Raw genomic sequence first — 25,961 nt, 5'->3', positions numbered from 1 at the left:
TCTCCACGCCCCTCCACGTTTTCGTAAGGTTTCAGTTCCACGTTTTCTTGTCATTTCGTCTCTTCAGGTACACGTGTACTCCGGTCTTACAGATTTCGGATCTGATCCTGTCCACGTTTAGCTTCCGCTTTTCTACGCCACTATCACCATTCACCGTCTATTCGACGGTCTTGCACTAGTACGGTGGATTCTCTTGCCTTGCTCGAAAAGAAGATCGACATATATCGTACCATATAATCCAGTTGTTGGAACTGGGCCATATCTTGTTTTATGCCCGAGACGCTAGAGAGGCGCACCTAGGTACGAGCGACAGGACAGGCAGGTAGGCATGGATGAAATGATGCAAGTGCGTCAAGTTGAAAAAGCTTACGCAACCCACATTACCGGTGCTGGGGAAAACGTCATGTCACCCCATCAAGGCACAAGCGGAGACAGAGGTCGATCTCTTCGATTTCGGGCCGTTACTCCATCATTCCCCGGACCGGAGTTTCAACGTTTTCTGTGTACACTAGCCCCGTTTCTTACATGTTCCAGAAAACAGGATTTCTCGGGGTGTTCTTGGTTTGGGTGGATGGGGGAAGGAGCTGAGTGGTTGAGTGGGTGACTTATGGGAGGGATTCGGGAAACTTGGTCTCGCTTGCTTCTTCCCCCCCGAGTGTACGATCTTGATTCCATTTCTTGGCTCTCTCCGTCGTCCCCAGGTTGCCCGCTTTTCCTGCTCAGGGTCCAATATTGTGAGGAGTCTTTCCCGCGCTCACAGTGACTGGCGGAGCGGGCGCTTCTCTCTTTCTGGAAGGAGATCTGAAGAAGCTGGAGCTGGAAGGGGGACCGCCCGTCGTTGCCCTGGCCCCACTGATATACGTTGATTCTACATGGGTTTACATACCTACCTTGACTAAGGTCATGTTTTGTTCTGTAACTATTCGTAAAGTTGCCGCATGTACAGGTACTGCTAACTTTTGGTGCTTCTGTTCCCTTTTGACCATTACATCAATCAGACTTTCAAACTCCCATAACGCCCGCTCTCATCCAATTTTTGACAAAGTAGCCCGTACAATGCTGCTCAAGAGAACGAAATGTTTGGCTTCAACTGCTGCCCATTCCCAAACACAGTGGGAATCCTAATCGTCAACTGAATCCCCTCTGTCGTCGACTTGACATCCAGAAAGATATCCGAGGGGCTCTCCCCCGGTTTCTCCTTTCTCCATGCAGCCGCGTTGGCCCTCCTCTCTTCTTCCGTTCTCCTCGGTGGTCTTGATTGTTCACGTTGCGGCTCTTCCTCGGCAGCTCCCTCTTTCTCATCCTTGTCAGCCTCTTCATACTGTGGCACAGGTATCCCCCCTTCCTCCTCTCTCTCCCTCCCCTTCCCCTTCCCCTCTCCTTTCTGTTCCTGTTTCTTCTCCTCCTTCTCTTGCCTCTCCTTATGCACAGGATTGTTATGATCCAAAAACTTTCCCACCACATTCCCCTGCGCGTCCAAAATATTGCCGTCATGATCCACCATCAACGCCGTGTTGTTTCTGCTCATAATCTCTGCAAGACTCATGATCGGTTTGGGTGCTGCTCCCTCGGGAGAAGCAGTCTTCTTCCCAACCTCAACATCAGCCACATATCCCAGCAACTCCCCCTCTTCTCCCAAGATATCCCCCTGGTCGTTGGACACTTGTCTGCCCACAATCGAAGGTAAATCGCCTCCGGCGTGAGCGAGAATTGTGCCCGTTTGGGGATCGATGATGTCCCCGTATTCGTCGACGGTTTTGCCTTTGAGGTAGGAGCCGATGTAGGCAGGGAGTTGGGGGCGCGAGGAGGGAGAGACGGAGATGCCGCCCTTTTCGCTATTGCTGCGGGAAGGAGTTTTGGGAATGCTCCCTATTGGCCCAATCTTGCCTATGGGCGCAACATAAGCTGGGTCTCCGGGTAGGGTCTTCTTATCGTGTTTTGGTGGTGGAGGTGGTGGACTTTCTGGTGGCTTGTTAATGTTTGGTGTCGATTTTGGTGATGGCGGCGCGTCCGTGATATCTTCAACCTCAACATCGCTTCCACTCTTGCTGCCGTGTCGTGCTTCTTCTGCTTCCTTGTCGGCGTCTTCTTCATACACGTAGTCGGTCACCCCATCCCGTGTCGACCGTTCCTCACTGGCGAAGCCGCCGCGGGAAGTAGCGGTAGAAGGTCTGGGACGACCAACATGGGAAGCCGCCCCGTCCCTGCTCTGCCGAGCGGAGGACGAGGAAAAAGCAGCTTGCTGGCCGCCGCCGGTGGAGCTGTCGCGATCCGACGGAGACGAGAATTTCGAGGTCATGCTACGGTGTAGCTGACCTAGGAACTTGTTCTTCCTGGACCAAGCCAGCTTGTTTAGGAGACTGTTTTCCGAGCTGGACGAGGTATCTACAAAGCGGGCTGCCGCACAAGCGAACCTCCACCAGGACTAAGTCGTGGGCCAAGGCGGTTGTAGATGCTATGCACGCCTCTTCCGCTAGTGGTTGTGCGTGGTATGTAGTATATTTTGTGTGGATGTGGGTATCTCGGTAGTAACGGGCATTAACAGCAGCAGGTAGAGCAGCCAGCGGTCCGAGTTTCGAAACAACGAAAGCAATCGGTCACCACTGTCAGCCACGCCCAAGCCCAAGCCCGCGCCCGCACCCAAACGTGACAAGGCAATGGCAAGGTGGCTTCGAGCTTGTAAGAGGGGTCAAGACTGCAGGCCGGTGAAGCAGCGAAAACCCTGTTTGGGATTCTTCCAAGGCCGAGACTTCAGGTCCAGGGGCAAGGGCTCCGTCGATGGATGGGTGGATGGGTGACGGTGCTCGTAAATGGTGAGGCGCAGCAGCCCAAACGTATACCGTACTGTACGTGCGCGCGCCGTCGGTGGTGTCTGTGTCCGTTGAAAATGTGTGCGTCGTCGTCTACTGGGCTGTACGAATTCGAAGGTTGGCTGCGAGAAGAGGTCTGTGACTGAATGAACGTACATGGCATAGTTCCTTGGATGCGAAGGGACATGATGGAGGGGTATATGGTACGATGGTTGCGTTAGACGAAGGACGCGCTGCCTTGCTTGACCAAGATCATGACATCACATGTCACTGTGGTTGTCAAGGTAGATAGTGGTTGGTGTGGACATCTTCTAGCTGATTCCGCCTTGGAGATGATTCGGCTGGCCAGTCAGATTGAATTTGTTAGTGCTTGGTGAGGTGCCCGTTAGAAGGTGCATCTCTCTTCCTGATTCAGGCAGGATTCGGTGTAATACAAATGTGATCAGGGCCTTGACTGTGAGAGATTACTCTGATACATCTTGTTTCCTTTTGTTATACCAACTAGACAAGCGCGTGACACTGTTGAAGTTCCATAGACAAAAGTCAGCGATTAACAGACATCAACACGATGCCCGGAAGGTAGATGTCCGGAAGATAAGTGTTGTGGCCCACCTTGGCGAGCAGCAAGAAACAGGTTTCTGCCGCTTCCATTCTCCTGGATGAAACGCCTTAGTGAAGAACAAGGACCGGAAGGTTTCACTTCGGGAAATAAATCCTGAGATCAGATCCCACGATGTGACGTTCAGGGTTTGCGGAGAATAAAAAACCAAGACAAAGGGCAACGAAGCATTGAAGCAAGTGGAGGTGAGAAGTCTGATGGGTAACTGCAGCAGTTGGAATGTCGATGCGGGTCCTTGCTGTCCCGTGGTTCCCTCGGTCTAAGTGTTAGTGCAACGGTGTCTTGGCGCACCACCTTCGGGCCGGGCTCCCGCGTCGTAGACAAAACAGTTGAGACCTTTGACATTATACCTTGGGTATACTCCTACTACGCATCCAAGCTTCTTTGTAACACCTCTGGTCTGAGTTTCTAGACAATTTATGAATGAAAATATACAAATAGGACTCTAGCCGATGTCTTTTCGAATTATTGTAATCCCTATCACAGTTTTGCGAAGGCCTTTTCTTTTAATCTTAACAAGTAGTAATAGACTAGTTTACCTTGGCCTGTTGGTTAGTCTGACTTATTTTGTCTCGGACGAGCCAGGTCAACCTTAGCCTGTTGGTTAGTCCCACTTATTTTATCTCGGACGAGCCGGGTTCGGTGATACAGCAGCAGTGGCATTCCTCCCATGTCACGGGTGCTGGCCTGGGATGTTCAAAGATCTGTCGCCCTGACTTAAGTTGAATTACAAGGAATAGGCAGGCTTGCGTTGCACAATGGGTATTGTTCTTGACGTGATCGGGCGTCAAATTCATGTCTTGTTCGGCGACCGGGAGGTGGGAGAATTGTCGTGATGGACAAGGCTCTCTCAACAGCGCAGCAACAGCCATGATAGCGGAACGACGGAATACTACGTAGTGTACCTTATGTTCCGGGTCCAATTAAACTCCAGCAATTTATAGGCATTATGTATAGCGCTTAATGAGAAGAATGAAAAGATTATACAGGCCCCAAAGAATCGAAACCAGAACCACAGAATGCCGTCAAACTCCTTTGACAATGTGTGAGAAGAAGCAAATAACTTCCTTCTCTGTCCCGTCTTTCCCTTTCATGAACTCTTCATAATCGTATCCCAATCTTAAGCCGAACCCGTATCCCAATTCTGATTCCAATCCGATCCGACAAACTCCACCTTTTCCCAATTAAAAGAAGCTTTTGCCGCTGCCGCCAGTTCAACCGGGGAACGGCAGGGTACTGGACCGGGGGAAACTAGTTGCTTCAGTTCCTAAAGAATTAGTCCCATGTTTCAGCAACCTTTTCTGCTTCCTCTTCTTGATTTCGAACGGTGATGATGAAAGTTGCGCCATGCAGGACATTCCCATCCTTCTTCTTCTCCTTCTCCTTTCATCCGGGCGCCATAATCGTACAACAGAAGACAAAGTAATGTCTGGGTTTTGGTTCTGCGCGTGAACCAGTTCTGTGTCTTGTTTGACGGGGTTGCGGCGCCCCTTTCAAGACATGAACTCAAGTTTCTCTACATCGACCTTTAGCCCAAGGCAAGAAACAGGGGTTGGACGGTTTCATGGATAGGTAGAGGCAGGTAGGTAGAGTATGACGAGATCAAAGACTGAGAAGAATCCTCTGGCGTTGGTCATTTGGAAATCGCAGATGGAGGGAAAAGTTTCAACGCACGCAACAAAAGCAACATGCTTGAAACAAATTCTCTCACTGCTGTCATCCAAAAGCCAAGAGGTGTTCTTTATGTGCAGGTCAAGAAATGGGTGGGTGGGGTGGGGTGAAAAAGAAAAAAAAAAAAAAAAAAAAGGGGGGGGGGTTGAAGTTATTCGCAGAATCGCAACACCACGAAAAAGATCACGACGACAATGAAATAAGACTACTCACAACAGAGCCAGCTCTAAATCGCCATGGATGCGTGCTTTTAATTGGATTTCGACTTCGAGATTGAGGTCGAGTCGAAGCCTCAAGGTGTCCGACTTCCCACCACCACCACCACCACCACCTTGTTGTTGATTCTGGACAGCACCGCCAGCAACGCCACCCAGCGCGCCCGTCACGCCCTGGGTAAGACCGCCGACCGTGTTGTTAACGTTGTCGAGGGCGAGCGAGTCGAGAGGGCCCTGCTTCTTGCCGCGCTTGCGCCGGGGAGGGGGGGCGTAGTCCTCGGATTCGGACTCGGATTCGTAGGTCTGCGCCTGCTTCTTTGGCTGGCGCTTGGGCTTCTTGCTGGTGTCAGAGCCGCTTTGGGTAGACATTTTGGCGGTGTTTAATAGATGTTGATGTATATAAGATCCGAAGAAAAAGGTACGAAATTTGGTCGGTGTCAAGAACTGTTGTCTTTTCAGAAAAGAATTTATGAACGGTCTCTCTCAGAACGTCTCAACCACCAAAACAGTAGCGAGCCTTTATTAAAATAGGGTATCTTGAGGTGTGGTCTAAAGAGTGGTAAAACTAACACAGGGCCCATGGGAACCGAGCTTCAGCAATGAAGTCATCGAGATCCCGTTGTCCGGTGAGGCTACCTCCTGTTTGGTGGCGAGGACGTTGCAACACCCCATTCCCGTCACACATGCCTCTGCTATGCAAGTCCACCATACGGGACTGCATGTAGTATGCGCCATGAATTTCCCATCATTTATGCTCTTAAAGTCGGCTGTTGGGTGCCTTGTGCAGCCATTCCCCCCCCCTTCTCTCTCCTAGTTGGTCGACTTCTTAGCCATGAGGTGAACATCAGCGGAGACAAGACCAAGTTGGAATCCAGTTTTCGTTTTCTTGCTATCAGGGTTGCATAAATGTGACAAGACCGGCCCAAGCCACCCTGGTCGTCAAAAACCCGATTAATATCAGCATTGATGACAATTCCAGGGCCCTACCACCGCTACCCTTCATTTCACGATACATATCTCGATCTAATGCAGTGAGCCCACCATCTCATCACATTACAATTCTTGTATTATCCCTGCATGATCCATACCACTACCTAGGTACGTTCCTAGCCATTGGCGCCCTTGACGTATCGGCTTTCCATCCCTAACTGCATTCGACGACGCAGCAGGATAGGAACCCATTTCATAGGCTTCTGTACTTGCGGCAGTGCAGGAGGAACTTCCCCACCATTATCCTGCTTGTCCTCCGTTTTCACCTCTGTCTTCTTCCCCTTGGTGTCTCCACCTCCGGTTTGCTGGCCCTCGTTCTTTCCAGCTTCCTTTTTGGGTTTCTTTTCAAATGTCTTTATGGGCTTTCTTGGTTCCCCGGTTTCACTGCCGCTAAACTCAGAATTATCTTCCGCTTCTGACTCTTCCGATTCTTCCTCTGATTCCTCGTCTGAATAGTCTTCCTCTCCACCATAGTTACCGCTTGATCCCCTGATCTTCCTATCCTTGTCCCAGTAAACGCACCATCTCTGGGTTTCCTCGTCTTGAACAGCAACAAACTGTAGGGTATCCCCTTCGAGCGTCAGCCACGTCTCGTCATCGCTCCAGTACCAAGGACCGATGGTATGCCCAATGGTAGCTTGACGGCCGCCGTGCTTGACCATGCCAGTGTCCTTATCGCAATAAATCCAGTTTAGCATGGGCGGATCATCTGCTATCGTGCTCACCATGCCGAGGTGCTTCTCTTCAGAGGGGTATGTGAAGTAGTAGCCCATAAACCTATGGCCTGGCATGGGATAGTCGGGATGGTCGATCCATAACTGTCAAGACGTGTAAGCCAAAGGGTATCATAAGAGGTATGGTGGGGTTGCAGGAAATGGGGGGGGTTGATGTCATTCATCGCTTCTCCATCCAAAAGTCTGGATGACAGCTGAATGGAAATGGAAACCAAACTTACTCTTCCATCTCTCAACACACAAAAACACTCTTCCGACGGTCCTCCATCGAGGGATATAGCGGCTGTCAACTGGAACTTGGCTTTCTCTTTAGATGCGTTATTGGCTTTTTTCTGCGCACTCAAGGCTTCGCAGACGCCTATTGTTGTGGGAATTCCCGCAATAATCAGAAGACCGATAACCATATCTCCTTGATTCCGTAGCTGGGGTTTGCTTGGTTGTGTTGTCAACAGCGAGTGTCCTTCTGGGCCTTGGAACAAAAAATGTGGTAGTATGTAGTTCGCTTTGGTTGAATGTTTTTGGGTATGTAGTTTTACTAGGTGCTTCCTTCCACTTAGAGACACCATCATATACTATAATTACCCACAGTTAGCGTGCATCCGTTTCTTTCTCTTCTCATAACAAACCTCAACTGTTTCGTGCCTGGCGATGCGTCCCTAGTAGCTGTAGCTGTGATGTTGTATCCACACCCCCACCCCCCCTGTCGCCTCGATGTCATCTCAATGCACGTAACATTCACGATCCCACCCTCCAAAAGCTTGATCTCCAAATAAGATCCGCTCTTTAGGTCGGTTCGACGTCATAGCTCGCTTATCCCCGCGATAGAACCTACTGCGACGACTTCGTCTGATGTGCGAGGGCTTCATCAGACACGCAGCAGGTGGGCGTGTGGTTTATGCAACAGAACGGGTATTATGCTCCGTTTTTGGGACGGCATTACAGCCTTTAGTTCTTGGGAAACGGCTCCCCATGTCGTCACTCTGGGGGAAACTGGGGTAGGTCAGCTTCGTCGCGCAGTGGATTAGTGGATGGAGAGCTACCTGCATGTGGTGGTCTTATGGTGGGACTGGAAGCCATGTGTTTCTGTTCCAGTCTTCAAGGTATGATGACATTGAGTTGATTGCATCAGGGTCCCGACTTTTGCTCCGTTCTTTCGCGCTGTGACCCTGTTGATGATCTTGGACTGCCTTGTGCACATTAGGTACCTCTATCCGGAATTATTGGCAAGGCTGGATACCAAATATGTGTCATGTCCTTTAAACCGGTATCAACCTTTTCAATAATCTTTAGTCTCCTGTCCGAGCTGTTCTCTAGAAACTCATTTGCAAAGTCAAAACATCTCTCTTTCCTTTCCCTTCTGTCTTTGTGACACCCCTACCATAGCAACCTTGCGCAGGCAATACACATAATCAGTAGAGAAGATGGATCCTGTGAGTGTATTCCCGGTGTGAGGTCGACACTGACAACTAACATCGCCCAGACACCAAACAACAACGACCAGGCCCCCAAGTCAGATACTGCGGAGAAGAAGGATGAAAACACGGAGCAAACTCAGGATGGAACAACGGGTTCCAATCCAGAAATCAGCAACGTCAAACAGAATGACAACGACGATAACAATGAAGAGGATGATAACGAAAATCGAGACAACCAGAACCAAGTAAACAACAAGCAGAAAGATGATGATGATGATGATGATGACGACGACGACGACAGGTCTGAAAACGATTCCGAGGCAGAGGAAGAGGAAAAGAAAGCACGTGGCAGCGCTAAAAAGCACACCGCTACCATTGAAGAGTCTTCCTCAGAGTCTCAGCCTTCCACACCCAAGGACGAGGAAGCTCCGCAGCCCAAGTTCATGCGCGACGAAAACAAGAGGAAGAAGAAGCAACGCAATCAGGAGGTCGCCGAAAGGCCTCGTCGCCGTCGCCGTCCCCGCTTCGCCGACCAAGAGGATTCCGAAGACGAAGAAGAGCCAAAGTCGTACCGCCAGAGGCAAGCGCTGGAGCAGCAGAAACAGCAAAAGCAGATGATGTTGATGCAGCAGCAACAACAACAGCAGATGCAGCAAGGCGGCGGTGGCGGTGGAGGCAAGAACCCACTCAGGCTGAGATTAGACCTCAATTTAGAGGTGGAAATCGAGTTGAAGGCACACATTCATGGTGATATCACGCTGGCTCTGCTGTAAGCGAATTCTCTTTCTTAATATTCCCTTCTTTCAGTTGTGTGGGTGGCTGGGACTTTGTGCTCGAGTCGAAGTTCTTCCCCCTTATGACAATTATCAACGAACAAAATTTCACACCTGCGCGAGAGTCAATGGAGGCTAACAATTGCGCTTTGTTCCATCTTTACAGTGACGGTTAGAAACGATCCAGATATATGCGTTGCTTTTTTTTTTCTTTTCTTTTTTTCTCTCTTTCCGGCGGCGTTCGGAGCGCATCAATGTGTATATGACGGAAATGATGGTCTTGGTGTCGGTCGTCCATTGACAGGTCGGCATACTTTTTCAAGTTTGCTGTGATATACAGCGCATGGAAGGCTGCTCGCTATATCGAGAGGTTTCGATGTGGTCATGATGCTGGAAGTTCTTTGGTTCTTTGTACACTTTCATCATGATGTATTGTACGTCTAGGTACGAATTGGTAAAGTCTGAAACGTTTCTGCTCTTCTCTGGACACAGCGTAATGGTCAGGATAACGGGATACCATTAAAATTTATATATTTTCAAAGAAACATGCCACGTGTATCATCATGTTTGTCGTTGTGCCCTTGCATATTATCGTGTTCTTCACTTTTATGGATAACTGCTTATTCTACACAGTACAGTACTGGTTTAGTTGTTAGTTCGAGACCTCGTGTCAACTTTCCTATGCGTTTTCATAGGTAGTCACCTAATGCGTGATCCGACCTTGGATAGGCTATTTCTTATGTTAAAAATGTCACATAAAATCCGACTAAAACCTTTTATCGTTGGTAATAGCTATTTTGATTTGTCTCGCGTGGTTTGGGACCGTTCTGGATAGATTCCGTCTAGTGTACAGAGTATGGTACAGTATTTCGAGGACGTTGTGTACCACGGAAGCTAACAAACAAACTAGCATCGGACTGTATGTTCTTTCTTTGACTTGTGTATGCGCCCAATGCCATGTCTCATACTATACCTCAAGTTATTCCATCCCTAAAACTTTTTGAATATCTTTTTACCAAAAGTTTAGTTCCAAAATCTCCCCGAGTTTGCTCTTCGTCAACAACTGAGGACATAGGTTGTTCAACCACTTGGGAGTGACGTCATTCCCTACGTTATCAGTCTCTTATCTTATCCTTCCCTTGACCGAGCATGGATAGCGAGTCACGTGAGTTCGCATTGCAGCGACAAGGATTCCGCGTTCGTTGTCCCCTGTGTGGGGAAATCCATCGGTGTCTCGAACCTCCGACTCGCACATGTGAAGGTAAGGGTTGATTTCCAACCTAACCCATTCTCCAACCTTTGTGTTGCGTCTGCGAGTTTGGAAAAGTGTAGAAGGAGGGGCTCGAATTTTCCTCTTCTTTATCGGAACTTTTCTTCCACAAGTGGAAACCACAACATTCTGGTATCCTCAAACGAAGGCATTTTGAGCGGGTTCATCACGTATCCTGCCAACCTTGAGCAACAATGCCAAAGCGGCCCTACACTTCTGGCGTCGGAGCGGCTGCTTCCGATCGCCGAGATGAAGCACGTCGCCGTCGATTGAACGCTGATAGCTCGTCCTCGGGGCCCTCTCAATCACAGTATGTCCCACAGTCTACTAGCACCAATGGCCTCTCTTCGTCGAGCCAAACAAGTTCCGGACGACGGCAACTACCTTGGCAAACGCCACCAGGCACACAGGGTGCCCAGAGCAGGCACAACACCCAGGGCGCAACAAGCACTTACTCAGCACGTAGCAGCCAAGCAACTCCGAGCTCGCAGCATCGTCCTCCGGAGCATGTGCAGGCCATCCATGACACCCTGAACTGGCTCAGCACCCAGCCCGACATACTCGAGTCGGACGATGAAGCCGAGGTCATTGACCTTACCCAGGCCGATCCTGGCCCTGTCCTCGAATTCTATGGACATTTCGGTTCGTAATCCATACCTCCGACTGCTGCCTACTTTCCACGCTAATTCAAGACAGATGGCAAGATTGTCGGTGTGCGATACTACAACGGCGTAGCCTCTCCCGGTGAAGTGGTTGTCTGCAAGAGAGAACCACAGAACCAGTACGACCCCAATGCTATTCGTGTAGATAACGTGTTGGGCACACAGATAGGTCATATCCCGAGGACCGTTGCTGCCAAGCTAGCCCCTTACATGGTAAGTATACCCCTCGATTCACTTCGCCCGTTTCCTTTTCTAATTCAATCCAGGACAACGGCGACCTTGTAGTTGAGGGCATGCTTACTGGAGAGAAAGAATTCTACGACTGCCCCGTTCGACTCTATTTCTATGGCACGAGCGCGTCACTTCAACGAGCCAGGCTCGAGGAACGGCTGAAAAAGGACAAACTCGTCAAAGCCACCCAACTCAACCAGACACGCAAAGCAAATGAGGAGCAGAGAAAGAAACAGACACTTGAACTCAGGGGCAATGGTACCTATGGCTTCCCTAGCCAAACGCAAGAGCCGGAGCCCCAAGTTACAATGGAACAGTTGGCCAAGATGAGCGAGGTCATCAGCTTCCGCTCCGGGGGTGATATGATCAAGTCCCTCGCCATGAGTGAGGAGGACCTGGCCAACCTTCCAATGGCTTCCCAGCCCGAAAAGTTGCGCGCAAAGTTGCTTCCCTATCAGCTTCAAGGCCTTGCTTGGATGATCTCTAAAGAGAACCCTACAATGCCTGCAAAGGGGTCTACCGACTCAGTACAGCTCTGGCAGCATACCGCCGACGGCCGGTATCACAACATGGCAACAGGCTTCTATAACAAGTCTCCCCCACAGCTACTGTCAGGCGCCATATGTGCCGATGACATGGGCCTCGGCAAAACTATCCAGATCATCAGCCTCATCATGACCGAAGGCCTGGGTACCGGACCTACTCTCATCGTTGCCCCCGTTGGTGTGATGAGTAACTGGAAGCAGCAGATCAGACGCCATGTTCACGAGGAACATCAGCCAAAGATCGTCATATATCATGGAAGTAAACGCAAAGAATTTGCCAAAGCGCTTCAAGACCAAGATGTGGTGATTACCAGCTACGGAACCTTGTCCGATGACGCTCTAGTAAAGACTCGCTGGAGAAGAGTGGTTCTTGACGAAGGACACAGGTGGGTCAAACAATGCATGGTCTGGGTTCCCTACGTACAATGCTAACAAAATTGATCTAGCATTCGTAATGCCAAAGCCCAAGTAGCTCAGAATGCTTGCAAATTGGAAGCCAAGTCCAGATGGGTACTTACCGGAACACCAATGTGAGTTGCCCTGGACAATCAACAATCTGGAGACTCTACGTGCAGTACTGACAAGACTCTCCACGTAGCATAAACTCGATCCGTGATTTGCATTCGTTACTCAAGTTTCTCCGCATAACAGGCGGAATTGAACAGTCAGAAATCTTCAACACTGTTCTCACAAGACCACTTGCCAACGGGGAGCCCAAGGGTGAAGCTCTGTTGAAAAGTTTAATGAAAGATCTCTGCATTCGCAGAAAGAAGGATATGAAGTTTGTTGATTTGAAGCTTCCGGAGAAGACAGAACACATGTCTCGCATCACCTTCTGGCCCGATGAGCAGAAGAAGTACGATGCTTTACTGTAAGCTCCGCCGCATCTTCTAATCTTCACAATGCTAGCGAGCTAACACATGGATCAGGTCTGAGGCACAGGGCGTTCTGGAAAACTACCGGACGCAGTCGAAGCGCTCACAGGGACAATTTCAGGGTGTCCTGGAGAGACTGCTAAGGCTTCGACAAACGTAGGTAATCCAAGGTGTTGAGCATAGTGAAGATGCTAACCAGACTCTAGTTGCAATCATTGGGTGTTGTGCAAAAAGCGCATCACAGAAGTTCTCGAGCTTCTCGCAGACAAAGATGTGGTTGATCTCACCGATGAAAACCGCGCCATTCTGCAACAGGCACTTCAACTCTACATTGAGAGTCAAGAGGAGTGTCCTATCTGCATTGACCCGCTGAGCAACCCGATCATCACACATTGCAAGCACGTCTTTTGTCGAGGTTGTATTGACAAGGTCATTGAAGTGCAGCAAAAGTGCCCCATGTGCCGCGCTCCCCTCTCGGAAGACAAACTTCTTGAACCAGCGCCCGAGCACTCGGCCACTCAGGACGAAGAGGAACTTGAATCTGAGACCAAGAGCTCCAAGACCGAAGCTGTGTTGGCGCTTGTCAAAGGCACCCTTGATAAAGAAGGTTCCAAAATTATCATCTTCAGTCAATGGACCTCCTTCCTCACCATCATCCAACACCAGCTAGACGAAGCCGGGTACACTTACACCCGGATCGACGGCAGCATGAACGCCGCCCAGCGCGACGCCGCCATCCGCGCCCTAGACTACGACCCCAACACGCGTATCTTGCTGGCTAGCTTGGGCGTGTGCAGCGTGGGCTTGAATTTGGTTTCAGCTGACACTGTCATTCTTGCTGACAGCTGGTGGGCACCCGCCATCGAAGATCAAGCTGTCGACCGAGTCCATCGTCTTGGTCAAACCAGGCCGACGACAGTGTGGAGACTGGTCATGGACAATTCGATTGAAGAACGTGTGCTTGACATTCAGAAGGAGAAGAGAGAGTTGGTCGGCAAAGCTTTCCAGGAAAAGCAGGATGGTAAGAAGAAGGTCAAGGAGACGAGGATGGCTGATATTATGAAGCTGCTTTCTTAGTGTCTGAAACATGGGCTATGGAGTCTCATGAGGAAAGATTTATGGTGGCTAAATGGATAGAGGAGCACCCGGATAGCTGGCATAAATTTGTATTTGTGCGGTTGTTTGGTGGTCTTGATCTTGTGTATCACAACACTGGAGGTTAATGTGTCAGATTATGGCGGGCTACAGCTTTACACAGCTACTAACATATAGAGGGAGGAGGCGGATCATACGTGGTCATCATTGCATCACCTCGTCTAGACGTTGTCAAAACCAGCATTGTACATTCATGCATCAAGATATCGGATGAGACAGATTAGAGGAATAGCTTTCATTTTTGTCAACAAGATGCCCAAGCGGGCAGCATTGAATCATCCATGCCGTTTCTCTTGTAACATTTCCTTCTACACAGACGTTTTTGTTCCATCTATCCCGTGTCCAAAAATAGATTGAACATGCAATGTCAGCTGAGCCAAGAGGCAAGTACGTCAAGCTCATCTTTCAAGTCTTTCAAGTATTTTATCCAGCAACCCCAGCCGAAATGAAAGAAAGTTTCCCTAGTCCAAAATGCAAAAAGATAGAAGAAGTGAAGATAAACTGTGTCAAATCATAAAGGACGGTAAAGAAGCGAAGGTTTTCTTTTCTTTGGGGCTAGCCACCTAGCCCACCCACTATATCAAAAAGATCATCAAAACAATCATGCCAGCCAGCCGGCCAGCCAAAGAAAGAAAAAAAAAAAGAAAGAAAACAGGCTACTGCTTAGAAATCCGCACGCTTATGCCTGTTAATGTGCATCGCCCTCCTCTGGTTCTTGTCACCCCTGCCACACCTGATGAGTGTGTTTTGGGCAGCAGTTTCAGTAGGGATGGCAACAGCAGCGCTGGTGGTGGTGGTGATGGCGACAGAAGGGACGGTGGTGACAGGCTTGGATGGAGCGGCGGAAGAGGTGGTGATGAAGGTAGTAGCTGTGGCTGCGGGGATGCTGACGACGTTGTTATTGGCGGCAGCCTTTTGATTGCTCGTGGTGTCGACGACAGGAGTGTCCACCAGATCCGCACCCTTCATCACTCCGGGGACCTGGACGCTCGACTGCTCCGTCACATCGCCCCACCTCTTGCCCTTGTTCGGGGGACCGGTGAACTGCTTCGCATCGCAAGAGTTGGCAAGCGCCTGGCACTTCTCCTGTTCCCAGATCTTGCATCCCTTGATACCCGAGGGCGGGGCAGAGTCGAAGCACTTTTTGCTTTGGGCCCAGCAGTTGTCCGCAGAAGCCCAGCATCCGTCTTCGTTGGTGTAGTCGGGTACCTCGAAGCCGCACCAGTTGGCGTTCTTGAGGAGGCAGTTGTCGGGGACGGCGCCAGGGAAGTTGGTGGGCGTGGTAAGGGCGGCCTTTGCGTTGGAGCCGGAAGAGGAAGAGGCAGGGCGGAAGGGCACGGGGCCGGGGATCTGGTAGGGAAGAAGACCCTTCATGTCGTACATGTTGAAGTTGAGACCCTTGTCGGACGGGTGGACGTGGCCGGGGATGGAGGTTTCCTTGTCCTTGGGGATGGAGAGAGGGCCGGACGAGGAGCCCTGGACGTAGACCTGGGCGCAGTTGACGTAGAATTGAGGCTCGCAGTACCAGTTGCCGTCGGCCTTGGTGGTGACGTTTTGCATGGCGATCACCTCGGTGCGCAACAGGTAGGCGCCCGTGGGCATCCCCGTGGGCAAGCTGATGCTGAGGAGACCGTTGGTGTCGATGACCTTCTGCACCGCCCACTTCCCGGTGGACTCGTCGTACCCGTCATGCCAGATCTTGAACCAGCCGGAGCCGCCGGGGCTTTGGTCAAAGTCCGAGACGGCCTTGGCGTAGACGGAAATGGGACCCTGGTGCGACTTATCGATGAATTGGGGCCTGCTGCCGTCGACGTAGGTGCGGAATTCAAAGGTCATCTTGGAGCCAGCGGTGGCGGGGATGGCGTAGTTGACCTTCTTGAGGCCGTCTCTGCCTGTTTGATGTGTGAGTGTCTTTGAGCAGCAGGCATGAGTGGGAAAGGATCCAAGACTTACCACAGATCATGTCATCACTGTTCATGTTGATAACGGGGGCGTTGGCGATGTTGCCATCCATGGGCATACGGACGCCGGTACCATCTCCTTGGTTCTTGTCGTTGACGAAAACAGTTGTGAGGACAGTGTGGGCAGAAGCCAACGGGGCAAGGACCGTCGCCAGACCGGCGAGGACAGTTGTGGAGCGCATGATGGTTGATAGTATGTTTTGAGAGTGTCGATGTGCGGCCAGCCACAAAAAGTGAAGTCGAATGTTTTCGAGGACAAAAGTCAAATGACCTTTATGCCGTTATGTATGTATGTATAAGGAGGGAATAGGCAAGCGATACCCAGAATGGATCACCGGTTTATTTCAACGTGGTGTTTTGGAAATCCGTGTATGAAGGAAGGTAGGGAGAGAAAAGACCGGATCACAGACCTCGAGTCTGTTTCTGCAAAAGCTGAGGCTCCAAAGGAAGGAAGGGGGGAAACAACACCAAGCTCTGGCACTTAAAGGATGGGCTAAGCAAGAGGAAAGGGTCAAGAGAATAGGAGGGAACTCGAAAGGGATATATACAGAATGGGAAACCCCACACCCACTTACAACAAGCAATGAAGATTAGGTCAGGGATGCAGGGTACCGAGTGCTACCCGACCTTCTACCATACACACTGCAATGTACCTGACAGTGCTACCCTAAAACCTACCCCTACCTTTCTAGCGTCCTCGGGCAGCGGCTGGCCCCCCTCGTCGACTGGTAAGGTTCAGTTGGAGAGGTAAGCTTGTAAGGCAAGACAAGCCTCCTCGGGTCCCTAGTCTCGTCAAGGTAGGGTACCCTTGAATGACCCGTGATACCTTGACCAACCAAGCCCTCGAGACCCTCACAACACGAAGCAAACGCCCGCTCCTCCTCGGGCAAGAAAGACGGCATGAGGAAGGAGATACAAACAGCGGAGCTTTGCAAGCAAGCTTCAGACCCGGATCATCCATGACGCAAGGAACAGGGCCTCAGAAAGTGACTGTTGTGTTCCCTGTGGAATATGGGGAATAGGGGTTATGATAGGCATGTAGGGGGCAATATGGTTATCCGGGTGTCGGCGTTTCGGTTGTGACGATGTGATGGAGGCATGTCCAACTGATCAACTGATTGAGGGAGTCTGGACTGCGAATGGAATTTATCTTTGCCTTGATCTCAAAGAAGCCCGACGATTCAGTTCTCCTGACCTGACGTATAACCGCCCCTCCCCCGCGTCTAAGAGGTACTCTACGCTTGCAACAGTGACTGGAGAGGTCGGTTAGAACTGCTTTGTGATGCCTTTGGAAGGGGAAACGAGACCTGTTCACGACTAGTCTCACGACACAGCATGAGAATGGAAGCGAGGCTGTTGGTTTCTCCCCTCTCTCATCCGTTCTTCTGCTTCTACCCCTTGGCTTAACTGGTGCCGTGGTGTCGTGACATACACATGTAAGTCATGTCACCCACATCCTATCCAGTGCTCCAGCGGTCCAGCGAGCTGAATCGGGGGAACTTGGCGACGCGGGATGCCCACCCGGCGAAACGAGCAGCACGGTCAGCAGAACGCAGTACGATGTGATGTGGAGCAAAATTTGAGTACTTTTTTTTTTCGCGAGCGAAAATGATGAAGAGGGGAAGCTGTGATACGAGGAAAGCTAGGGTGAGTGAGAGTGGAAAGGGAAAGGAAATGGAAGCTTACCTAGGTAGCTATCGCCAGGGGAAGAAGCGAACAATGCTGCTGCTGCTGCTGCTGCCGCTCTGCTGTCGATCTCAGTTGCATTCCCTTCCGCTCGTACCTACTACACTAAGAGCGTGTGAATGGGTCTCCCCTGTCATTCGGCGCTGCCGTGTTGAAAACCCCCTGCTTCTGCCCTGGCAGCCGCCTGGGAATGGCGCTGTCCGCCACCGGGGAAATGTCCGCCAAGAAAAGCCGTCAGTGTTTCATCCAACTGGAGATCCATGGGGTCGGACATCCCAAACGAGCCTTCCTGACCATCCCGTTGGTTCGCTGGAATTAGACCAAATCTTTGGTTGTAGCCGCGGAGGAGAAGACATTGGAGCAGGCGCTTATTAAAGGACCCCCCCTCGGCGCCATGGGAGTTCGCGCCGTCTGTGTTTCGAAACATTCGTTTTTTTCTCTGGTGCCTTCCTTGCATTTACTGTGTGGAGGAATGACGATCTGTTCGAATGACAGGCATGAGGCCTCTCGATAGCTTTCCCTTATGTATGGTGTCTTGCCTCTACCTATGTATCTCCCCGACCCCTCTACCCCTCTGCCCCTCTGTCGCTCTGTCCCTCGGTATATCCGTCTCTGATTTCTTTATCTGCGAGCGAGTGACCAATGTCGAAACTGACTCTCCAAAATGGACGTGGTGTGGATCAGGGGCAACAGCAAACACCAAGCGAAAGATGATGAGATCACCAAAACAAGCAAATCATTTTCGGGGATGGAATCAACAAAAGGCACAGAGGCACAGAGGCACGGAGGCACAGAGGCACAGAGGACGAACTGTGCCTGCCAGCTCCGCCAAGTTTGCCACGATTGCGAGTGAGTCTCGGGGTCCACGACATTTGTGACGCCGCAAACAGGCAGAGAGAGACAGATGCGAAGCACAGCATGAAGAGGAAATGAAGAAAATGCGAACCCAATACGCTCAAGAGCAGATGGGTGCGCGCGGGCGTGTGCGAGCGCGAAGGGAGATAAAGAAAGACATTACACGTTGGTTGCTACCTACAAAGTATAGATTGTCCAATATTCCCGATCATGCGGTTTGCTCTTTCACACAGGAGGCAATTTCTACCGCAGAGACCCTGTTTATGTGTGGATGAGGGATGAAAATCACCCACGTAGTGTACATACATACCTACCTCCCTCCAGATATTGGCTTTCTCGTCCTTGGGTGAGGAGAAGTAAAGTAAGGTGCTCGCTTCGAAACACCTAGATCAATCTTGATCGACATCTCCCAGAACTGAACATTGGACACCCATAGTGAGCCTGAACGATAATTGATACGAAAGTAGGCGATAGGTGATCGACATAAGATTATCATAAAGCCACATGGGGAGCCTAGGAAGGCATGGGAGGCTAAGATGGCTCATTGTTTCATAATGAACCGGGGGTTGATCCGGTCACTGGGTAAGCAACACGAATTTATAATGTAGCCAAACATTCATCTTGAAAGTTCCGAAGATGGCGGATAGATGCACATGCTGCTAGACATACGTGAAAAGAGGAGGGATTTTGACTTTAGGGTGCATATGTTTTAGTACAATAGACAAAAAAGTCTCGAAGAGTGCAAGTGAGTAGAGCACCATCGAATGGGAGCCAGACCCGGATTTGTTAGGTTTTGGCTCGTCTCCAACTGTTATGTGAGTCCTTTTCCGGGTCTCTGCTGTTTCTCTCATCTCTGCTGTTTTTCAGTCGTCCCTCACTTTTAACACGCGCCGTTCCTTTTAAGGAGAAACGACAGACTGGAACTCCTTCTGAGAGCTGCATCGCAGGAGTCTCGGCATGAGTGTGTCTTAGACTCGTGGGCATAAGAAGTATATTGATTGTACTAAGCTAAGAACGAGAAAGGAAAAGAACTGTAGAGGGCTAAAATATATAGTGGTAGCGCCCTAATAGGCCCTATATATAACCGAACAATTCGGGCAGGCCTAATACTAGTAAATAGTAGTCTAGGCGCTCTATACTATACCATAATACCCCCCCGTAGCCCGAAATAGCTCTATAAATTCATCCTTCCTCTTACTCTCATTAATTAAAGTATAATCTTTACTAATTACCCTTTTCTAATTTAAAATAGGCCCCTTCTCTCCATCGGTCAATACAACCAATTAGACTCGTCCAAAATTTTTAGCGCCCGTACCAAAACGGAAAGCCGCTTAACACTCAAACTCCTATTTAAGGGTAGAATACTAACCAAAATATCGCCAATCTAACCCTTCTACCGTAAAAGCTATTATTACCCTTAATAATCTATTTACACCTCCCAAAACGGTTTAAAATACTCTAATTAAACTATATAATCTACCTTAAACTACTTTACTATTATTAGCCCCCTCTAAGGTACTATAAGGACACTTATAGTATAATAGTTTACGTAGGACGCTTATAGCCGCTACTAGTATAAATTCGAAAGTTTGCACATTTAATTCCCTATTTATAATTTATTTTTTCTTTAAACGCTTAGTTATTATACTACTAACCTCAAAAACTCTTAGATTCCTCTTATCTTTAAATTTTGGTATTAACTGCGTATGTGGCCGATTTGGGGAATAAGAGACGTAAGACCGCCGTAAAATATACTATTTCTTAGTACTATTAATAGTTATTCTATAAAAAGGTATATTATAAGGTATTCGATTAAGGTACGTAGAATAAATCAAATTAAACTCCTTTCTTTTTATTTAAAAATTATTCAATTTAATTCTTTCTTTTACTTCTAATCCTTTTTTTATCTAAGGTTTGTTTAAGCCTATAATATTAGTCTTTATTTAAATCCAAATTATTTAATAAAGGAGGTATATTTGTCCGTTTTTAAAAGTTTTATTAATCCGTCTACAATTATATCTTTTCCCTTAATATAAATAATTTTAAATTCTTTTACCTTAACCTATTCAATAATCTACTTAAAGCGAATATTTATATAATAGTTATAACCTAGAATTTTTTAATTTAATACCCGGTTTCTAATATTCTTACTATCTATATATAATATTTTTAAAGGTAGTTATTTATAATTAAATTCTTCTATTATTTAAGAAATTTATTGTAGTAACTTTACTATTAGAATAAAATTAGTAAATTCTACTTCGGTTATACTAATAGTAACAAAAGTTTGCTTTTTCAATTTCTAATATATTAATCCTCCTATAATAAAAATAATATATCTTTTAGTACTATAATAGGTTATTAGGTTATTAATAAATAAAATATCGCCAAATACCTTTAAATTTATATTCAATAGTAATATTTTACCTCCTAGGGTTACTCCTATATTAGTATATTTCATTAAATATCGAAATAAATATTTTAATACTAATATTAATCTTATAATTAGTTTAGTATTAGCTTTATAGAATTTATTAATTATAAAAGTAATATTTAGTCGGGTACTTATCGATAAGTAATTGAGGCTACCGGTCTTCTTAATATATAGTTTCTATTACTCCGGCAATTTATTATTAGTCTTGTAATTTCCTATTTTTATATTATTCGGCTAAGGTATATTAATACTATAAAGATCCTTATAATTAAACTTCTTCAATAAAGTTCTAATATAGCGAATTTATAAGATACATATTATTTTTTTATTTCAATCTCTATTAATATTAAAGCTTAAAAATATTTTTACCTCCCTTAGATATTTAAACTTAAAATACTAGAGGAGTTAATCTTTAATTTCGAAGATAATAATTGTAGATGGTGCTATAATAAGGAAGTCGTCAATATATAAGACTAGTAATATTTCCTTCTTTCTATTACTAAATAGGTAAATATTATTATTTATTAGCTTAAACCCTATATCTTTTAATATAGGTAAAAGTATTTAAAATTAATAGAGAGGATTATTCTTAAATTTATATAGAGCTCTTTTCAATAGGTAAATTAGGCACTAAGGCCCCCTTTATCCTTTTTCTAATCCGGTAGGTTGCTCTACGTAGTATACCTTTCCTTCTAGAATTCGTATATTTAAAAATATAGTATTAAAATTAAATTAATAATATTTAAGGTCTAGGACTACTATAGTAGCCAAAAAAATCTTTACGCTCGCCGCATTAGCTATAACCGTATAAATATCCTCTATATCCCAAGATCCTTATTTAAAGTTACTATAAATAATTTATTATACTTTAGGTTCCTTTATCTTTAAATTATAATTATCCTTTTTATTATATACCCACTTCCTAGGAAGGATATTTATACCTCCCTTAAATAGTATTAATTTATAGACTTCTTTCTCTTCTAAAGTTTAAAGTTGCTTTTCTATAGTTAGTTTCTAGTATATTGCAAAATTAACTAATTTTCGTATTTTTCTATAGTTCTTAGGAATTCCTTCTTAAAGATTATATTCTACTTTTATTGCCATTAAATATAGAAGTTCAATATTTATTTTTATTAGTCCTCTTTCCCGAAGATTAAAGTAGAAGATTGGAATATTTCTAGTCAGTTTATTATTACTATTAATTATAATTTATTGTCCAATTAATATGCCTAGTTATAGTACAGTTTATTTTCTTAATCTTCCGGTTCTTATTAAGGATATTATTAGTATATTTGTAGTTTAATCTATTACCGGATTCTAATTTACTATTCTATCTTATTCCTAGTTCCTTATTTAAATTAAATCTCTTAGTAGCTTCAACGGGGTATTAGTTATAGGATTTAGAGATGACTACCTTGTATTTCTTTGTAATAGAATTGGGTTTTTTTTATTTAAATTATTTGGATCTACGAAGGGGGAATAGTTGAAAGGTTTGAATTTATCTTTATTTTTTGAGTTAATAAATAATTAAAACTAATTATTTTATTCGATTAAATTAATTATATTATTAGCCGGTATCGCTCTCTAAAATACCCGAAGTTGTATTCTAGTATTTAATCGTATAGAATTATTAGGAGGCTCGGAGTCTCTTATTCCTATAATAGATTATTAATTTTTAATAAGAGTTTAAAGTTTTGTAGGGGTTTGGGTTTAGATAGATAGTAATAGTGTTGGTATTTATAGGGTTTTTAGTACTGGAATTTGTAATAGCGTTAGAAATTTCGGACCTAGAGCCGGTAGAAATTCTGGACTTAGGGTTAGTATTATATTAAGTAAGGGTATTAGTAATTTTAATTATTTTGTTGGTTTTAAGCTTAAAGTTTTATTTTTAATTAGTTGAATATATTCCTCCTCCCTTCTTTCTTTCTCTTTTATATTTTTTACCTTAATTCCCTTTTTTAAAGGTATTTCTATAGGCTTAGGTTTACTTATTATAATTTAAACTTCTTTCCCGCTCTTTAAGACTTTATTAATATTTTTAATTGATTAATCCGAAAATACTATTGTATAATTAATAGCCTATTTTTCTAGTAACTAGTCTTCTTCTAATTTTAGAAAGCGTATTGTATTGGCTTTAATAAATTATTTATACTCCGAGTCTTAAATATAGAAGATCCTCCTATTTAGATTAGTATATCTTACTAAATAGCCTCTTCTCGAGTATATAGTAAATTTATCGCCCTAAATTCGTTTTTATTTTTTAATATAGTAGTATATTGTATAGTAATACGTTTTAAAATATTTAATATTAGGTTTGGGATTCGGGATGTTTGCAGTTCGATTAAGAACCTTATATAGATTAATATATTTATTATTAGCCTTTATTAGAAGAAGGTTTATGATTTTTACTATTGAATTTATAATTAATAGTTATAATTTTATTAGAATATTGTGTTGGATAATTATAGCTCTTATTTTCTTTATTATTACCCTTCCTACTTATTTTAGAGTACTATTTATTTATAGGGTGTATATTAGTGTTTTTATAACTTCAATACCCTCCTATCTTGCCTATATAATAATTTTATCCTTTTAGAAATCCTTAAAACCGAAGCTAAATTCCGTTCCTCCATTTAGACTAATAACCTTTATTTTTAAACCTATTTAAAACTCTACCTATTTCTTCTATTCTTTAATTGTATTAAGACCCTTACCCTTATTTTTTATACTCTTAATTTAGTAAAAGCTTAATACTATATATATAAAGTGAATAATGTATTTTATACTTAGATGACCGACTATATTATAATTCTATATATTAACCCTTATAAATTTTAAGGGTATAGTTGCTATTAGGTTTGAAGTTCTGTGGATTACGTTAATTAATTTACTTTAAAGGTAAGCATTGTATTCTCTCCTCCTAATATTAGCTAATTTAATATCGGCATCTTTGTAGGTTTTTATAACCTATTTTCTCCTTGTATATATAAGTTTGTAATATATAGTATTATAGTTGATAATTACTATTAGGGCTAGTTTAGGTGCTTAAGCTCTATATTTCTTATTAATATTTGGTAGTAGTATAGTTGGTAATACCGGTAAGTTCGCTACCTAATTGTATTGAATTTTTTGTGTCCTTTTGAGGACGATTTTATTAGTTTTTATTGACTATATTATACTACTATCTAAAAAATCCGTTATTGTAATTAAATTAATTGGTATTGAAGGATAAAGTATAGCGTTCTTAATTTTAATTATTATTCTTTTCCCTATTATAATAAGGAAATTTAATTCTACTATACTAATATAATAAGATTTGGTTTTTCTACTATTACTGATTTGATATATAATTGGTTTGGGTAAGGGATGTAGTTCTATAAACTATTTAATATTATTGAATATATTAGAACTACTTCCGCTATTAAATAGTATTATATTTTATATTATAGTTATTACTTTGGGAGTTTATTAGATTTTAACGAAATTATATTGAACGCTATCTATTTGATAAGTAGCTAGTTTTAAAATTGTTAGGAGTTCTAATAAAAATCCTCCTTATTTTAATTATTATTAAAAAATAATCCTCTAAAATTAAATAATAGATTGGAATTGATATTAGAAGCTGTAGGTGGGTTATTAATATTAGTATTATTATTTATAATAATTATAGTAGTATTGTTATTCTTTTTGAAAGCTGCTACTTTTATTTTATTCTTCTAAGTATCTAGCGCTTTGTTAGGTTTATACTATTAATAGTCCAGAATTCTAGGGACTCGATAATAGCTATAAGGGTAATATTTTAAATTTTTAAAAATCCTCTTTTAGTAAATATTATAATTAATGTACTTCGGGCTACTATCCTCCTCGGTCTTAATCTCCCTAGCTACATCCTTAGTATTAATTTTAACCTTTATTATAATTATATTAGTATAATTCTTTTAGGTATTAGCTAAAATAAATAAGCGAGCTAAAAAAGAAATAGTTATTAGCTCGTTCTTATTTATATTTGTAGCTTATAGTATAGTTTTAGTAGGGAATGAGTATTTAATAGCGTTAAAAAGGTTAGTAAATTCAATTATATCGTTAATTTTATAACTAATATCCTTTACACACTTACATAACGCTTACTAACGTATTAGGAAGGCCTTTAAAGTAGTAAAGGATATATATTTAATAGTTTAATATTTATTAAAAATATTGTTCTTAGTTTTGTTAGTAATATTAGAAATATTGCTCTTAATAAAGTCGAATAAGTATTTAGGGTTGTTATTATTTTCGTCCTATCTATTAATAGATAAGGTGTTTTGAACTTTCTTATTACAAATTGTAGAATAGATAATAGCTATCGCTTTAGCGTAATCTATTTACTATTAAAAATAGTAATTCTTATTCTCCGCCTTAATTGTATTATTAATAGTAGGTTCGGTAACGCTGGAAGTAATATAGTACTTAATACCTTATAATACAAATTTAACCTTTAAAGTACGAACTTAAGTTTTAAGATTAGACTTACCCTTTAGGGAGATTAGGGTAATTATATTAAAAGATATAATATTACTATCTCTATTATTATTAATATTTAAATTAGTAGTATATTGGGTTTCTTAGTAATTTGTATTCTTATTTGTTGATGTTGTAATAGTATAAAGGTAGGCGTATTTCGAGCTACTTATAATTTTTATTAATTTTATTGTTTAATAGGTTAGTTCTTTTATTCTTACTTTACTACTTAATAAAGATTTTTAGGGATTTATAGAAGGAAAGAAGGGGATTTGTAAATAGTACTTATATATAGTATATACCCGATATTACAAAACTACAATTTTGATTTGCGCCCGATATTGCTTGTTGTTTTGGTTCTAGTAATTTACGTCCGATGTCGCTCGTCTTTTTAATTTTGATTGTTTTAGTAAATAGTTGTACGTAGTATTACGATATAATAAATTATATGTAGAGGGCTTATAACCTCTTGGACTCGTGGGTATAAGAAGTGTGTTGATTGTGCTTAGTCTCTGAACAGACCCCATCTGCCTCCGTTCCCCCACCCCACATAAAATGTA

The 25,961-nt window shown here is 44.2% G+C and overlaps 6 protein-coding genes across 6 annotated transcripts; 2 read left to right on the top strand and 4 right to left on the bottom strand.

Annotated features, from left to right (window-relative positions):
- Nucleotides 1-795: 795 nt before the first annotated feature.
- NCU07979 (hypothetical protein) lies at nt 796-3,005 on the bottom strand. The gene has a single exon (XM_957556.2). It carries the CDS (start codon nt 2,297-2,299, stop codon nt 1,064-1,066), a length of 1,236 nt encoding a protein of 411 aa, XP_962649.2. The 5' UTR covers nt 2,300-3,005; the 3' UTR covers nt 796-1,063.
- Nucleotides 3,006-4,351: 1,346 nt separating this feature from the next.
- NCU07978 (hypothetical protein) lies at nt 4,352-5,731 on the bottom strand. Its single transcript, XM_957555.3, has 2 exons — nt 5,314-5,731; nt 4,352-4,945 (listed from the first exon to the last, which is right to left on the bottom strand). Exons 1-2 carry the CDS (start codon nt 5,682-5,684, stop codon nt 4,936-4,938), a joined length of 381 nt encoding a protein of 126 aa, XP_962648.2. The 5' UTR covers nt 5,685-5,731; the 3' UTR covers nt 4,352-4,935.
- A 690-nt stretch (nt 5,732-6,421) lies between these two features.
- NCU07977 (hypothetical protein) lies at nt 6,422-7,443 on the bottom strand (the record flags this gene model as incomplete). The annotated part of the gene is made up of 2 exons (XM_957554.1): nt 6,422-7,123; nt 7,261-7,443. 2 exons carry the CDS (start codon nt 7,441-7,443, stop codon nt 6,422-6,424), a joined length of 885 nt encoding a protein of 294 aa, XP_962647.1.
- Nucleotides 7,444-8,382: 939 nt separating this feature from the next.
- Nucleotides 8,383-9,227, top strand: NCU07976 (hypothetical protein; the record flags this gene model as incomplete). Its single annotated transcript, XM_957553.2, has 2 exons — nt 8,383-8,469; nt 8,520-9,227. The coding sequence occupies exons 1-2, from the start codon at nt 8,461-8,463 to the stop codon at nt 9,225-9,227; spliced, it is 717 nt and encodes a 238-aa protein (XP_962646.2). The 5' UTR covers nt 8,383-8,460.
- Nucleotides 9,228-10,462: 1,235 nt separating this feature from the next.
- On the top strand, nt 10,463-14,214 carry NCU07975 (DNA repair and recombination protein RAD5B). The gene is made up of 7 exons (XM_957552.3): nt 10,463-11,139; nt 11,194-11,372; nt 11,426-12,321; nt 12,382-12,465; nt 12,534-12,806; nt 12,865-12,966; nt 13,017-14,214. The coding sequence occupies exons 1-7, from the start codon at nt 10,692-10,694 to the stop codon at nt 13,885-13,887; spliced, it is 2,853 nt and encodes a 950-aa protein (XP_962645.3). The 5' UTR covers nt 10,463-10,691; the 3' UTR covers nt 13,888-14,214.
- NCU07974 (endoglucanase B) lies at nt 14,157-16,447 on the bottom strand. Its single transcript, XM_957551.3, has 2 exons — nt 15,919-16,447; nt 14,157-15,857 (listed from the first exon to the last, which is right to left on the bottom strand). The coding sequence occupies exons 1-2, from the start codon at nt 16,106-16,108 to the stop codon at nt 14,629-14,631; spliced, it is 1,419 nt and encodes a 472-aa protein (XP_962644.1). The 5' UTR covers nt 16,109-16,447; the 3' UTR covers nt 14,157-14,628.
- Nucleotides 16,448-25,961: the final 9,514 nt, after the last annotated feature.

This window comes from Neurospora crassa, linkage group IV (genome assembly GCF_000182925.2).
Source record: "Neurospora crassa OR74A linkage group IV, whole genome shotgun sequence".
Taxonomy (NCBI): domain Eukaryota; kingdom Fungi; phylum Ascomycota; class Sordariomycetes; order Sordariales; family Sordariaceae; genus Neurospora; species Neurospora crassa.
The sequence above is the reverse complement of the archived record's forward strand: the minus strand, read 5'-3'. Positions and strand labels throughout refer to the sequence as shown.

Coding starts and splice junctions, on each gene's coding strand:
- NCU07979 (XM_957556.2), bottom strand. CDS start 2,299: ATGACCTCGAAATTCTCGTCTCCGTCGGATCGCGACAGCTCCACCGGC.
- NCU07978 (XM_957555.3), bottom strand. CDS start 5,684: ATGTCTACCCAAAGCGGCTCTGACACCAGCAAGAAGCCCAAGCGCCAG.
- NCU07975 (XM_957552.3), top strand. CDS start 10,692: ATGCCAAAGCGGCCCTACACTTCTGGCGTCGGAGCGGCTGCTTCCGAT. Junction 11,140..11,193: donor CGAATTCTATGGACATTTCG/GTTCGTAATCCA, acceptor AATTCAAGACAG/ATGGCAAGATTGTCGGTGTG. Junction 12,466..12,533: donor GTACTTACCGGAACACCAAT/GTGAGTTGCCCT, acceptor CTCTCCACGTAG/CATAAACTCGATCCGTGATT.
- NCU07974 (XM_957551.3), bottom strand. CDS start 16,108: ATGCGCTCCACAACTGTCCTCGCCGGTCTGGCGACGGTCCTTGCCCCG. Junction 15,858..15,918: donor CAGTGATGACATGATCTGTG/GTAAGTCTTGGA, acceptor CACATCAAACAG/GCAGAGACGGCCTCAAGAAG.